General features: G+C 46.4%; 3 protein-coding genes across 3 annotated transcripts; 2 read left to right on the top strand and 1 right to left on the bottom strand.

The window, feature by feature from the left end:
- Positions 1-290: 290 nt before the first annotated feature.
- Positions 291-2,044, top strand: LAJ45_09825 (uncharacterized protein; the record flags this gene model as incomplete). The annotated part of the gene is made up of 5 exons (XM_046119364.1): positions 291-877; positions 1,091-1,391; positions 1,453-1,888; positions 1,944-1,970; positions 2,037-2,044. 5 exons carry the CDS (start codon positions 291-293, stop codon positions 2,042-2,044), a joined length of 1,359 nt encoding a protein of 452 aa, XP_045967439.1.
- A 5,670-nt stretch (positions 2,045-7,714) lies between these two features.
- LAJ45_09824 (uncharacterized protein) lies at positions 7,715-8,199 on the top strand (the record flags this gene model as incomplete). Its single annotated transcript, XM_046119363.1, has 2 exons — positions 7,715-8,015; positions 8,078-8,199. 2 exons carry the CDS (start codon positions 7,715-7,717, stop codon positions 8,197-8,199), a joined length of 423 nt encoding a protein of 140 aa, XP_045967438.1.
- Positions 8,200-8,874: 675 nt separating this feature from the next.
- LAJ45_09823 (uncharacterized protein) lies at positions 8,875-11,583 on the bottom strand (the record flags this gene model as incomplete). Its single annotated transcript, XM_046119362.1, has 6 exons — positions 8,875-9,348; positions 9,400-9,834; positions 9,893-10,505; positions 10,554-11,110; positions 11,183-11,285; positions 11,372-11,583. 6 exons carry the CDS (start codon positions 11,581-11,583, stop codon positions 8,875-8,877), a joined length of 2,394 nt encoding a protein of 797 aa, XP_045967437.1.
- Between the last annotated feature and the right edge of the window lie 1,127 nt (positions 11,584-12,710).

Here is a 12,710-nt window from a genome sequence, read left to right as displayed (position 1 = left end):
TCACTCGATCACTTCCACCCCCAACCCAACGGCAGCCAACCCGGGCCCCGTCACCTGTCGTCGTCATATCGATTGTGTAGACTAGCAGCCTCTGAGCCTTCTTCTCTTCTCAACCATCCACAGCGACAATAACAACACCAACCTTCCACTCATTAGCAGTGCAATAATATAGCAACGAACAATTCTCCTCACACTCTTCGAGAAAGAGAAGAGAGAGAGAGAGAACAACCACCTAACCGCTCGACATATATCTCACCCTCTACCCTCGTTATAGCATCAATATATCCACAATGTCAGGATTCCCAAATCCTTCCGAAGACCACGAAGCGTGGGCAAAGCACTTGACGAGCCGCTATCAAGATGTCATGCACAACAAGCGTACCGACGTGCTAACAAAGCAGACGCGCAACCTTTCGCTAGGAGGTTCCTCTTCATCACGACCGTCACCATCGCCACAACGTCCAGCGCTTTACCCGCCATGCCCTACACACACCCCCCCTCCTCCACCTCCTCCACCACCACCACAACTTCAGAAATCAAGGTCGAAATTCCAACTCACATCGGCGAGCACCTCAAGATCGCAGGAAGTTGGCCCGGATGGTCTACCGGCGTATACAAGGACCGCACCAAAGATTCCTGTAGCCCCAACCGACTCGGCATCAATAAAATTCCGAAGTATGTTGATTTCGCTGTCAGCGACGCCGACAAGATATGAGAATCCGGGGCTATTAGATGAAGCGCTTGGAGTGATTCCGTTGAACAGGATATATCAGGAGGCGGAGGAAGAGAGCCAGATCTTGTTGGTAGAGGCTAGGAGTTTAGGGAAGGAGAAGGCGAAATGGGGATACCAGGATTGCGTTATCCAGGCTTTATTGAGGTGGGTTTTGCTGGCTCTTTTTATCCCGAGAGATTCTCTTTGTGCTTTTGGGGTGGTGGATATTCGGGAGCCTGCGTTGGCGTATCACGAATTTGGGAGGGATGCAGGGTTTCTTCATGGATGAGACGAACTACAGCCGCTGAATTGTCGTTTTTTGCCGGGGTTTCTTTGTCTTGCGGGTGGATTGCTGACTTGGGATTTCTTGATATCTAGATGGTTCCGACGGGATTTCTTCACATGGGTCAACAACCCCCCATGTGCACGCTGCTACTCAGAAACGACGCCAGAAGGATTATCACCAGTGACGGATGAGGAATCGGCTCGAGGTGCATCACGGGCGGAGATATTCAAGTGCAATCAGTGTGGACAATATGAGCGATTCCCTCGATACAGCGATGTATGGACGTTGTTGGATACACGCCGGGGCAGATGCGGGGAGTGGGCAAACTGTTTCTCAATGCTGTGTCGGGCAGTCGGAAGTCGCGTGCGCTGGGTATGGAACAGCGAGGACCACGTAAGTGTATTCCGTTATACAAAACGTAAACGAAGTATACGGTTACTGACATTTAAATCAGGTCTGGACCGAGGTATACTCAGAACACGCCCGCCGTTGGGTGCATGTTGACGCCTGCGAGGAGGTATGGAACCAGCCACGGCTGTACGCTGAAGGCTGGGGTAAGAAGATGGCATACTGTATCGCCTTTTCACACGACGGTGTAACCGACGTTACCCGCCGCTATGTCCGCAACACCCGCACACAAGCCCTTCCACGAACACGATGCCCTGAGGAGGTCCTCCACTACATCATCAAAGAGTTACGCGAGAAGCGCCGTGAGAAGCTCAGTCCCGAGGACGTCAAGCGTTTGGAGAAGGAGGACCGTGCTGAGGAGAGGGAACTTCAGTTGTATGTGTCACAGGGCCAGGCACAGGAGAAGTTGTTAGCTGGTTCGACGTCATCGAGGGGTGATGTGGCACATGGCGACCTGAAGAGACCCATTGGAAGACAGAGTGGTAAGATTGCCTTGGCATCTGGGTTCTATCGCTTTTACTAACTTTGCTACTAAAGGATCAACGGACTGGAAACATCGACGAGGTGAGGATGGCGTCAATGTAAATGCCGAATCCCCATTGGGGATTAACGAGCATAGGATGCATGAAGGCTATTAATCTCGGCCCGCATTTTTCGGGGATGTTTTTGTTTGTTTGGTCTCTAGTCGGAATTCGGGGCTGTAGGTCGCATTGCAACAATGGGCAAGATTTTTTGGAAGGGCTTCTCACAACCGGGCTTGAATTTGGATGGGGAGGTTTCAACATTTGCATGGATATAAGCGAACGACCAACGGGCATACCGCACCACAACAATAACCCACTCACTCCACTGTAAGGAGTCTCTACATGAAGGACCATCACCACCGTCAGCACTTTCTGCAACTTTTATGTTGCTGTTTTTATTTTTCGTTTCTTTACTTCCCTTTTGGGGGGGTTATCCATCCAACAACCACCAACCATCGGTGACGAATGTATGGATTTTGGGGCGCGGGAATTAAAAGGCGTTTCGTTTATTTTGTCTTGTTTTATATCAAGAATTCTTTTTTCACTTTTTTTTTACATTCGGGGTTGGGGGACTTTTTTTGGGAGGTTTTTATGTTTGGTTCGTTTTCTGTTTTGGTTTCTTTGGGGGAGCTGTGACGTCTGTTCGTTTGGTTTTGGCAATTGGGCGGGCTAATCTTTATAGCTTATTGCTTATTTCTTGTGTATATTCTTTCTTTCCTTCTTCTTTTTACACATTCTCTATTCTTCTTCTACTTTATATGTGTGGTGTCTTCTCCACCTCATCGCAGACAGACATACCTACCTACTCTAACATTTATTTCTCTTCCCTTTGTTTTAGCTCTCTTTTTGTCATTTGGATTTCCAGATCGGATATATAAGTGTGTATACAGCAAGCAGCGCGGGTATATTGGTTGGCGAGGGGCGGGTACAGGTATCTGCGAAATTCTATATTTGGGTGGAGGCTTTTTCTGAGGAAACCAGCCTTACTACTGTGTTGATCTTCATTTTTTATTTTTTATTTTCTAGTTGTGCCTGGATGGCGTTCGACTTTGTGGCCCTCCGTTTCTAGGCCATTTCTCTGGATTATCATATCCTTCTATCATGATACGTTTCCCATGTTTATTGCTTTATATCTTTGCGACGGTGTACTTAGGAGTTCTTTTTATTTCTCGTTTTTCGATTCTTACCTTTTTTTTACTTCTTCTGGAGCTGGGTGGGTTGTGCATTTTTTTAGACATCTTTTTTTTTTATATAACTTGCAGGAGGGCAGCTTAGTTAGAGACCACTGAATTCAAAAACTGGGCCAGCGGGATATCGCAAGGTCAAGGGGGTGTATTTACATATTTTTTTCTTCTCAGCGGTCCTAAAAGCTTAGCTAGTTGGTAATCAACAACAACAAAAGATCTTAAGAGTACTTGAGAGCAATATATCAAAGCAAGCCCTAGTTAGAAATACCACTTGTTTTTTTTGAGTCTTCATCTTACTCCTTCGTTGAATTCCTCCGATAGGTGACGAATCCTCTGCGGTCTGTCGACTTGAAGTTACTATGGAGGCCTGGGCAGGATGACAACTCAGTCACTCGTGCCACTTTACTTAGTGTCATCACTTGTGATTGTGAGGGGGCAGAGGTAAAATAGACTCAAAAGAGTACTAACTAGCGGTGGTGACGAGGCCTGAGCGGCCTCATCATCGTCATTATCAACATCGAGGGGTGACCTCCGGTAACAAGGTGCCACATATATATCGCCCAGCAGCGGCCACTTCCCCTCACTCACGCTCTGGGGTGGCAGGTTACGCACATGGGTTATAGTGGGGGAAGTGGCAGGGCGACAGAAAAAAAGTGACTCGCCGGTTTGCGCACAAGGAAAGAGGGGGAGAACGCAGGTAGGGGGTCGAGTGATCCCTCATGAGTCCGAAGAAAAGAAAATATTAAGCGGATAAATATAATTCCTTTCCTCATTCCAGTAAATTCCGAAGAACGCGTGTCCCCCCAAGGCCTAAGCCGGATATTGCTTAGTGGGGGTTCATTTTAAAGGTGGCTGGATGGGGAATAAATAAATGAAGGGCATAATCCGAGTTCTCGTGTTTTATCCTCTAAACCGGCATGCTGATCTGAGTACATAGGGCTGTAGTGAGATCGGATAAGAGCATTTTGAATCGTTGGTTCCATATTCATTTCTATGTATCCATGATGTTGAGGTTTGAGGTTTTAAGATTGGTTCTTGGCCCCAACCAGGAAACTAGGAAACAAAACCTCCTCGCTAGTTGGCTAGAGCGCGGGCCCTAGCTGCGGCCCAGCACATCCGAGATTCGAGTGTTTGCCGAGTTGTTTTAGTGCGGTAGTTTATCGATCGAGTAAAGCTTAAAAAGTTCGCTCAAGGCCGTGCGGGTTGAAACATGCAGACCTTTGAAAGCAGCAATGCAGAATATATTTCGTCCTCCTAAAAATACCTTTGCTGTTTGCGATCTCTGACTGGGGTTTGGTGTTGGCAGACAAGCGGATCCTAATAGATATTTTTTATAAAAAGGGTTTCTTTCTTCCTGGGGGTGACCTGGTCAATTGTCTTAATTGCACACCGCCGGAGTACTGCCGCCGCTGTATATCGTTCGATAGGGCGCAGACAGACCTATTGATTAGCCAGACTTGCGGTTAAACTCGGTAAAGATATGGAGTTTTTCCTTTATTCTCTCAACATACTAGACAAATCTTACTGCTAGAGTTATCCCCATTGTAGTTGTGTTTGTGGCGGAGGTTACGAGTGATATCGCATGATTTGAGGCTTGCCAGCCACAGTAGTATTACATCATGCCGCTCCCGGGGCCAGGGGGGACGCGTATGCCCACGCTCCTTTACTAATCAGAATGCCACCATCTTTTATTTTTGCTCCCCCCTTATAATTACCTGCAGGTGTACATATGCACGGATTTCCTGCGTATGTGATGTGAGGTTCTTGCATGATGTGTAGGTATTGGACGTCTCGGTAGTACACCATAGAGAATGTAGAGAATGGTAAGTGAGGCGTATGTACCTATATAATCAATCGGGCCGGCCCGTTAGTTCAAAGATTTGAAGGCTTGAGTGGGTTCTTACTAGCTACGACTAACTTTCGTTAAGTCGGTGAGAAATCCTCTGCGGAGACTTTTCGTACCTACGATATTAACAAGTAAAAAGACCACATCAAGCTTAATTCGGCATCTCAATGGCCGAGTCATGGATGATCCCACTATATCACGACAGCGATGGTTACCTCTCAGCCGCTATTAAGATTGCCTTCTTTCATGTGCTCCTAGGGGAGTTGGCGAGGACTACGGACGTAAGGATTGCCTTGGTATGTGTATACGTCAATTGGAAGATATTACAAGCCTTTTCTATTAGCGAAACTCGGAGGCGCAAAGATAGGAAGAAAGTAACTCAATGAGAGTAAGATCTCCTTTCTGCATAGCTCTCTGTGGAGTCCATCTTGTCAACGGGGGTGTTTTATAATACTGCCAGGGTGAAGTAAAGCACCCCCGGAGTTCCGTTGAGAGAGACCAGTTCTACCTGACGTTCGCACATATATGTACGGTATCATAGTTTGTACAATTAAAGGTGCATTCGTTTTACGTGGAATAAGTAACCCTAATCAACGTTAGAATAACTATTAAACCAAGAAATTATGGGACTGTGGGTAACTTACCTATATATAAACATGAAGAATTAAAGGTTTAAGGTATAATGTGGAATAATATAATTGAATATATATATTATCACACCACATTTGAAGCTTGCATGAGATGAAATAGTGTGTATCCTGCCCCCATAACCATCGGAAAATTAAATCCTGATAAGTCTATATCAGTTCTTTATATAATATCTGTGAACACCCGGGCTTATCACGTTTAACTATAAAGTGAAAAATGGGTAGGTACATGTAGTGTTGGATAACCGATCCAATTGAATAAAATATTAGACTCGATGCATAAGTGGTAGTTCGGATTATCGCACACCACTAGGCCAGAAGCTTCTGTAGCTGGAATTGATCCAACTGATATCACCGTTGACGTAGCTTCTAGGTAAGTTAAGTTATGCAGTCTTCCTATAAATATTTGGCTAGTTTTATAACACCTGTATAGTACCTTCAACCTCTCCAAAACGTAGACAATATAGTTGGAAGAACCCTATTCTAACAGTGTGAGTTCTCCTACGATAACATATTCGTATGTCATCCCAGATAAATAGCGATGTTTACACAATTGAGAACGGTCTCACCTGGGGTGATCCACCATTAGCGGTGTGGTTTTATATAACCACAATTTCTCGGCTATGAACTATCTGTTGGATCATCAGTTTAACCAATAAAGAACACTTAGTAGCTGTTAATCTTCATAGGAAGTTGATTAACCTAGATCTTTGCAAGATTTAGTGAGCATGAGATGGTTTGTGATAGTTTGTGATGGCCATGGAAGTGTTAAGTAACATCAATAGCAAGACAAGAGGCTCACAGCGTAGCGATTCAAAAGTTTATCTTTTTAAGACACGTACGCAAGACAGTATAGCGAAGTTTTTAGAGTGTGGCTTCTTTGTATCCTAACTACCACCTGTAATAAACACTCCAAATTAGCCTGTATATTCCATCCCCATTATATAAACAGGAAGCGGGTAGATAACCTACATGTAGCTTCAGATTGGAGTAAACAATATGATAGTGTGATTCAAATCGATATATCCGTGTTTGAATCTAGTCTCTACGTCTAGTGCACGTGCAATAGAGTACATGTGCATGTGGTTCCATTAATTCTACAACATGGGCCGTGTCCGATCATGCCTCTGGGGTGGTGGGAATCATGCTTGGTTTTGAGTATGTGTGAGATTGTAAGTATAAATTATGGTTGCAGTTCTTATTTATGCCAACCAAAGATCTGAGTCTCTCATTTTGCCCTTCTTGTTGACACTGAGAAAGAGATAGTCGACGCGAGTGATCCCTGGTGATAGAGGCTCAACAAAAGTACACCCTATACTACATGTTTAAGTACATATAGGTGCAAGTTCTTCTTGCGCTGATCATAAAACCTGTATACATGTACCGGATTAAGGTTTCGAGATTGATATAATACCCAAGGACTCAAACTTGCGGCGCATTGAAATATATATATATATAGTGAAGTGATGCTTAATCGAGGTCTCGCTTTATAGGGGCTGCTCAGTACAACAATCGCAGCGGATATACACTTGAAATATGTCTGATAACCTTATTCGATATTACCAGGAAGTCTTTCTTTTACCATCCTTTTAATTTTAAATACGCCAGCAGAGTTATGTTGTTGACGGGTCGAGTGTCACCGTCAATCAAAATAAAGAAGGGGAGAGGGACAATTGTCTCTCTCCCTCTCCCTCTCCCTCTTCGACTCTCCCTAATGTTTAGTATCATTCTTATGCACTCGCTCGCAACATATTTTTAAATTCTATCATAATATGAGAAATTCCGGTAAGATAGGATGCTTGGTAAGGCCTAAGAGCGACCTCTCACCTCACCCTCAACGAGGAGCTAAGCTTCTTATTTCTCGACCTAATTAATACACAATTAGAATGCCCTTTTGATATGTGTGATATATCATCACTCAGCGCGTTTAAAATTGCATATATGGCTAACAAATAAGTTGGCAGAGAATGGTTTGTGTTTTGTTTTAGCTTTTTAGACCATTCAGCTCTGAGAAGTGTACTCTACTGTTGATTAAATACCTTGTGTTGCATCGCCTAACAACCCCTAACACCCAAAACTTGAAAGTCTCATCAACTACACCACCATGATCCCCGGAATCGGTGTCGACCTCCTCCACCTCCCCCGACTATCCACTCTCCTCTCCCGGCGCAACGGCCACTATCTCAACCGGTTCGCCCGACGCATTCTCACCCGGAATGAGCTCGCCACATTCCAGCGAAAGCTCGGGGAAGCAGATGGCGCCACCCGCGAATGGGGAAGAGAAGGTGGATTGGTGAGATGGCTTGGTGTGCGCTGGGCTGCCAAAGAAGCTGCATTCAAGGCTACTGGAGGTGTTAGAGGTGCCCTGGGTTGGAAAGAAGTCCAGGTGGAGTATCATCCTTCGGGTAGGTACCTGCGCTGCATGCAAGGTTGTTGTAGGAATATTGGGTCGGACTAATTGGAACAGGACAACCATATTTGTCGGTTTCGAGAGGGTCGGAAAAGGCAGTTGGCGGGTTAAGTATCTCCCATGATGGGGAATACGTTATAGCGATGGCGATGCTGCCAGCTACTCCTGCTCAAAGATGAGGCGGCGAACTGTAAGGTTTTAGGGGAGGCTAGACGGAGGTCGACTTCCTGGTCCTTTAGTTTGAACTTTTAGAATAGAGGGCGGTGGTAATGATGTAGATCTATAGATTGTATATAAATCTAGATGTTTGCACCGAAAGTCTGTATGATAAACTCCCAGTTTTGATATCAATAATACTTGGGGCTAGAGAGCTCCTACCCAACGCACCACTGAATACTAGGCCTGGCCATGATGGCCTTTTGAATCAGGAAAAAGCTGCATTGCTTTCTCAGGTATCTTCTCTATTTAATCCCCTCTCCATACTAGCCCGTCTATAGCGGCCCAAACCCCCAGCACTCAGCAACATAGATGCTAAAGTGGAGAATCTTTCCTCTTATTCTAAGATACACACATACAGATCTAGAAGCCAATCCAGCCCACAAAAAGACCCACGGAAATAATTTTTACAAGAAGCAAACCGGAGAAACCCAATCACGCACGAAAAAGGAAGAAAGAAGCCAGAAGCCCAACCCAGTCCAAAACCACTACATATACAAAAATGGCTACGGAGAGAAAGAAATTGAAATAAAAAAGCAATATATATATACGCCAACCAGCCCGTATCATAGTAAGTAGTAACTAGAATCCCTTTTTTTTCTTTTCTTACTCAATCTCCTCCATCAATCCGTCTAAATCTACTTTTGGTGCTTCTTCAGCCTCTCCTTCTCATACTCTGCAATGAGCTCCTTCTGCATATGAGGTGGCGCGGCTGCGTAGTGCGAGAACTCCATGCTGAATTCACCCTTGCCCTGGGTACCAGCTCTCAACATGCTTGAGAAGCCAAACATGGCATTCAGCGAGCACATGGCAGTAAGTGTGAAGTCCTCCACACCGATCTCAGAGTCCTCAATGACAGCGTTACGCTTGTTCATCAGGCCAACGATGTTACCCTGGAACTCATTGGGTGAAGAAATGGCAACCTTCATGATGGGCTCGAGGATGACTGGCTTAGCTTCCTTGAAAGCCTTGCGGAAGGCTTGCTCAGTGGCCATTTTGAAGGACATTTCGGAAGAATCCGTCATGTGAGTGGCACCATCGTTAACAACCATGTGTGTACCAAGGACTCTATGACCTACAAGAGGACCTTTCTCGCAAGAGCGCATGAAACCCTAGGAATAATCAGAACGTGTTATTGGCAATTGAAATGCGGGTATAGTCACCTTCTCACACGCAAACAAGAACTTCTCAGAAATGGTTCCACCAATAACCTCCTGCTCGAACTTGTTGAAGGCAAGATCTCCAGTGGGCTCCATGAATCCCATAACTCTGGCGTAATCACCAGCACCACCAGTCTGCTTCTTGAGGGTATGGTCGAAATCGATACGCTCGGTAATGGTTTCTCTGTACGCAACCTCGGGCTTACCAGTAATGCAGTCGACGTTGTATTCACGACGCATACGCTCGACGTAGATATCAAGATGCAGCTCTCCCATTCCTGAGATAATGGTCTGCTGTGATTCAGGGTCGACGTGGCAGCGGAAAGTGGGATCTTCACGCTGGAAGCGGTTGATGGCCTTGGAGAAGTTTGCAGTTTCTTTGGAGTTCTTGGGAGTAATAGAAAGGGAGATGACGGGTTCGGGAACAAACATGGAAGTCTTCCCATAGCGTTAGTAAAGAGTGGGTCTCAAAACGTATGGGATGGTGAGGGTTTACCATAGTGTACGGCAATCCACCATCTGTGAAAGTGTCGCCAGACGCACAATCTACACCAAACACGGCACAGATTTCACCAGCACCAATCTCCGAAACCTCCTCCATCTCGTTCGAGTGCATTCTCACGATTCTGGGAACCTTGATCTTCTTCTGCGTCTTCGCATTAAACACATACATCCCCTTCTTGAGCATACCCTGGTACACCCTGATGTAGGTCAACTGTCCAAAGTTGCCCTCTTCGAGCTTGAAAGCCAGTCCTACAAACGGCATGCTGTTGTACGGAATCAACGACACTGGTGCCTCAGCCCTGCGTCTATCGAGGGCAAGATTTGGTACTTCAGCCGGGTTAGGTAGATAGTCTACTACGGCATCAAGCATGGGCTGAACACCCTTATCCGCAAGGGCAGAGCCCATGCACACCGGTGCAAATTTACGTGCAATAGTCTGGCGACGGATAGCAGCCTTGAGCTGATCGATAGAGGGGGTCTGCTCCTCGAGCCACAGCTCAGCGATCTCGTCATCAACATCGGCAAGGGCCGCAATGAGGACGCCGCGTTTCTCCTCACAGAGAGCCTGGAGGTCTGCCGGAATGTCCTTTTCGACGACGTTGATACTAAGAAAATGTGAGTGACAATCCATGAAGATGGCAAGTATAACTTACCCTTTCGGTCCCTCGAAGTAGAGGGCTCTCATCTTGATCAAATCAACCACACCCTGGAACGAGTCCTCACCGCCGATCGGGACCTGAATAGCTGCCGCCGGTAGTTTCAGCTTGTGGTTGATCTGCTCAATTGCCTTCCACGGGTTCGCACCCATGCGGTCCATCTTATTCACAAAGCACACTCTCGGAACATCGTAACGTTTCATCTGCCTATCTACGGTGATGGTCTGCGACTGTACACCGCTGACAGCACACAAGATCATGACAGCACCATCCAGCACTCGGAGAGCTCTCTCCACCTCGATCGTGAAATCAATATGTCCTGGTGTGTCGATAAGATTGATGTGGTACTTCTGTTCGACGCCGTCCTCCTTCTTGACCCAGTCACAGAACGTCGCTGCAGACTGAATGGTAATTCCCTTCTCACGCTCAAGATCCATGGAGTCCATCTTTGCGCCGACGGCGTCTTTACCGCGGACTTCATGGATGGCTTTGATACGACCGGTGTAATAGAGGACACGCTCTGTGCAAGTGGTTTTTCCGGAATCGATGTGCGCCTATAAGGTGTGAAGGGATATTTAGCAATTTGCTTCAATTATTTGGCAAGTAAGTAAATAGGTATTACTAACCGCAATGCCAATATTGCGCACTGTGCGTAACCGCTCAGCTTCCACGGGGTCCATCTTGCTGTGAATTTCCTCCAGCGAGACCAACTCTGGAGGTTCCTCAGCTCTGCAATCAAGAGCCGAATTAGCATCCTCGTGCCCACTGTATTCAATTGAAGCCACAAAAAAAAATTAAAAAAATTAAAAACCTACACAATGGCTTCTGCAACGCTTGCGTACCCCCTAGTCCTCATCCTCAACGCCGGCAGTGCAGCTCTCGCCAGCACTGGCGCCGCGAACGACGAAACCTGCTTCACGGTTCCCAATCTTGCAACCGGGCGCGCAAGAGGCGCCATCGTCCTCAGAGCAGAGGAGGAAAAGGACCGGAAAGCCCGGCATTGGGATCTGGAAATCGCAGCTCTCATGATTGCAATGCTTCCTGGAGTGGAGTTTGGGGGTGGCGGGTGAAATCGAGATTTGCTCTACTCCAGGGACGGGTGAGGCAGGGTTGGAAAGAAAAAAAAAAGACCCGGCAATGGTGGGTTGCTTATCTTATCTATCAGATCTAGGTGGGGCAGGGAGCCGCAGGGCCGAGTGAGGGTCCCTAACCCTTGTAGGTTCATGATATATCACTCGCAGAGACTTATTCTCTCTTTCGCGAATCGATATTTGGAACAAATTATCGCAAAAAATTTATTTCTCATTAAGAAGAGACCAAACAAAGAGTTGGTAATCAAAGTGAAGTACCACATTTATCCCATGAATAAAAAGAATTAAAGAGAAGGAAAAAAAAGTTCCCAACTCCCATCCCCTGCGGCCGGGGTGAAAGCTGGTAATCTTCCGCCGAAATCACCACCGGATGGTGTGAAGTCAGCGCGGGTTGAACGTACACGCATTATTTAAGACACAGCTGGTATTGAGACAATGGCTCGGCCAAATACTGCTGGGGCATCCAACCCGATGTCGATAGCATGTTTTTTGGTACACTTAGCCTTGAATCTTTAGTATACGCGTACACGGTTCCAGAAATACTTCTTACTGGGGTATTTTTACACCTTTGCTCTGAATTAAGCTTTTAATGGTGACCCGGCTTTCAGTAACTTTGCGCCATCTTCTGGGCCACTTCCCTACCGACTCTAGTCTCGTGAAGCAGAGGGGTTTGGGGGACGAGCCTATACCGACTCCTGTCTGGTGATGAGAACACTATGGACTGGTGTCTCGAGACTTCAGTCATCACGACAGAGTAATCGACCAACACTAGAGCTCGAGGTTATGGCGCCCCAAATAGATCAACCTCACTACAAGCCGCCAAGCCGACACAAATCAAAACCGCCCCCTCATTTCGTCTGAAGCAACCGGAAAGATGAGTTCAAATATGTGTAAATGGTGACGACGCCATGGAGAGACTTCGAGAGATAGACATCTCCTCATCGACTTGTCATGTTTATCATTTAGCCAGCCACAATCTTCGGTCTTATGAAGGAGGAAGAGCAGGAAGAGGAAGATATGGGGGCTGTATATAGATACGCTTGGGGGGGGGGGGGGAGTTGCG

This window comes from Morchella importuna (genome assembly GCF_003444635.1).
Source record: "Morchella importuna strain M04M26 chromosome Unknown Morimp01GS039, whole genome shotgun sequence".
NCBI lineage: Eukaryota > Fungi > Ascomycota > Pezizomycetes > Pezizales > Morchellaceae > Morchella > Morchella importuna.
The sequence above is the reverse complement of the archived record's forward strand: the minus strand, read 5'-3'. Positions and strand labels throughout refer to the sequence as shown.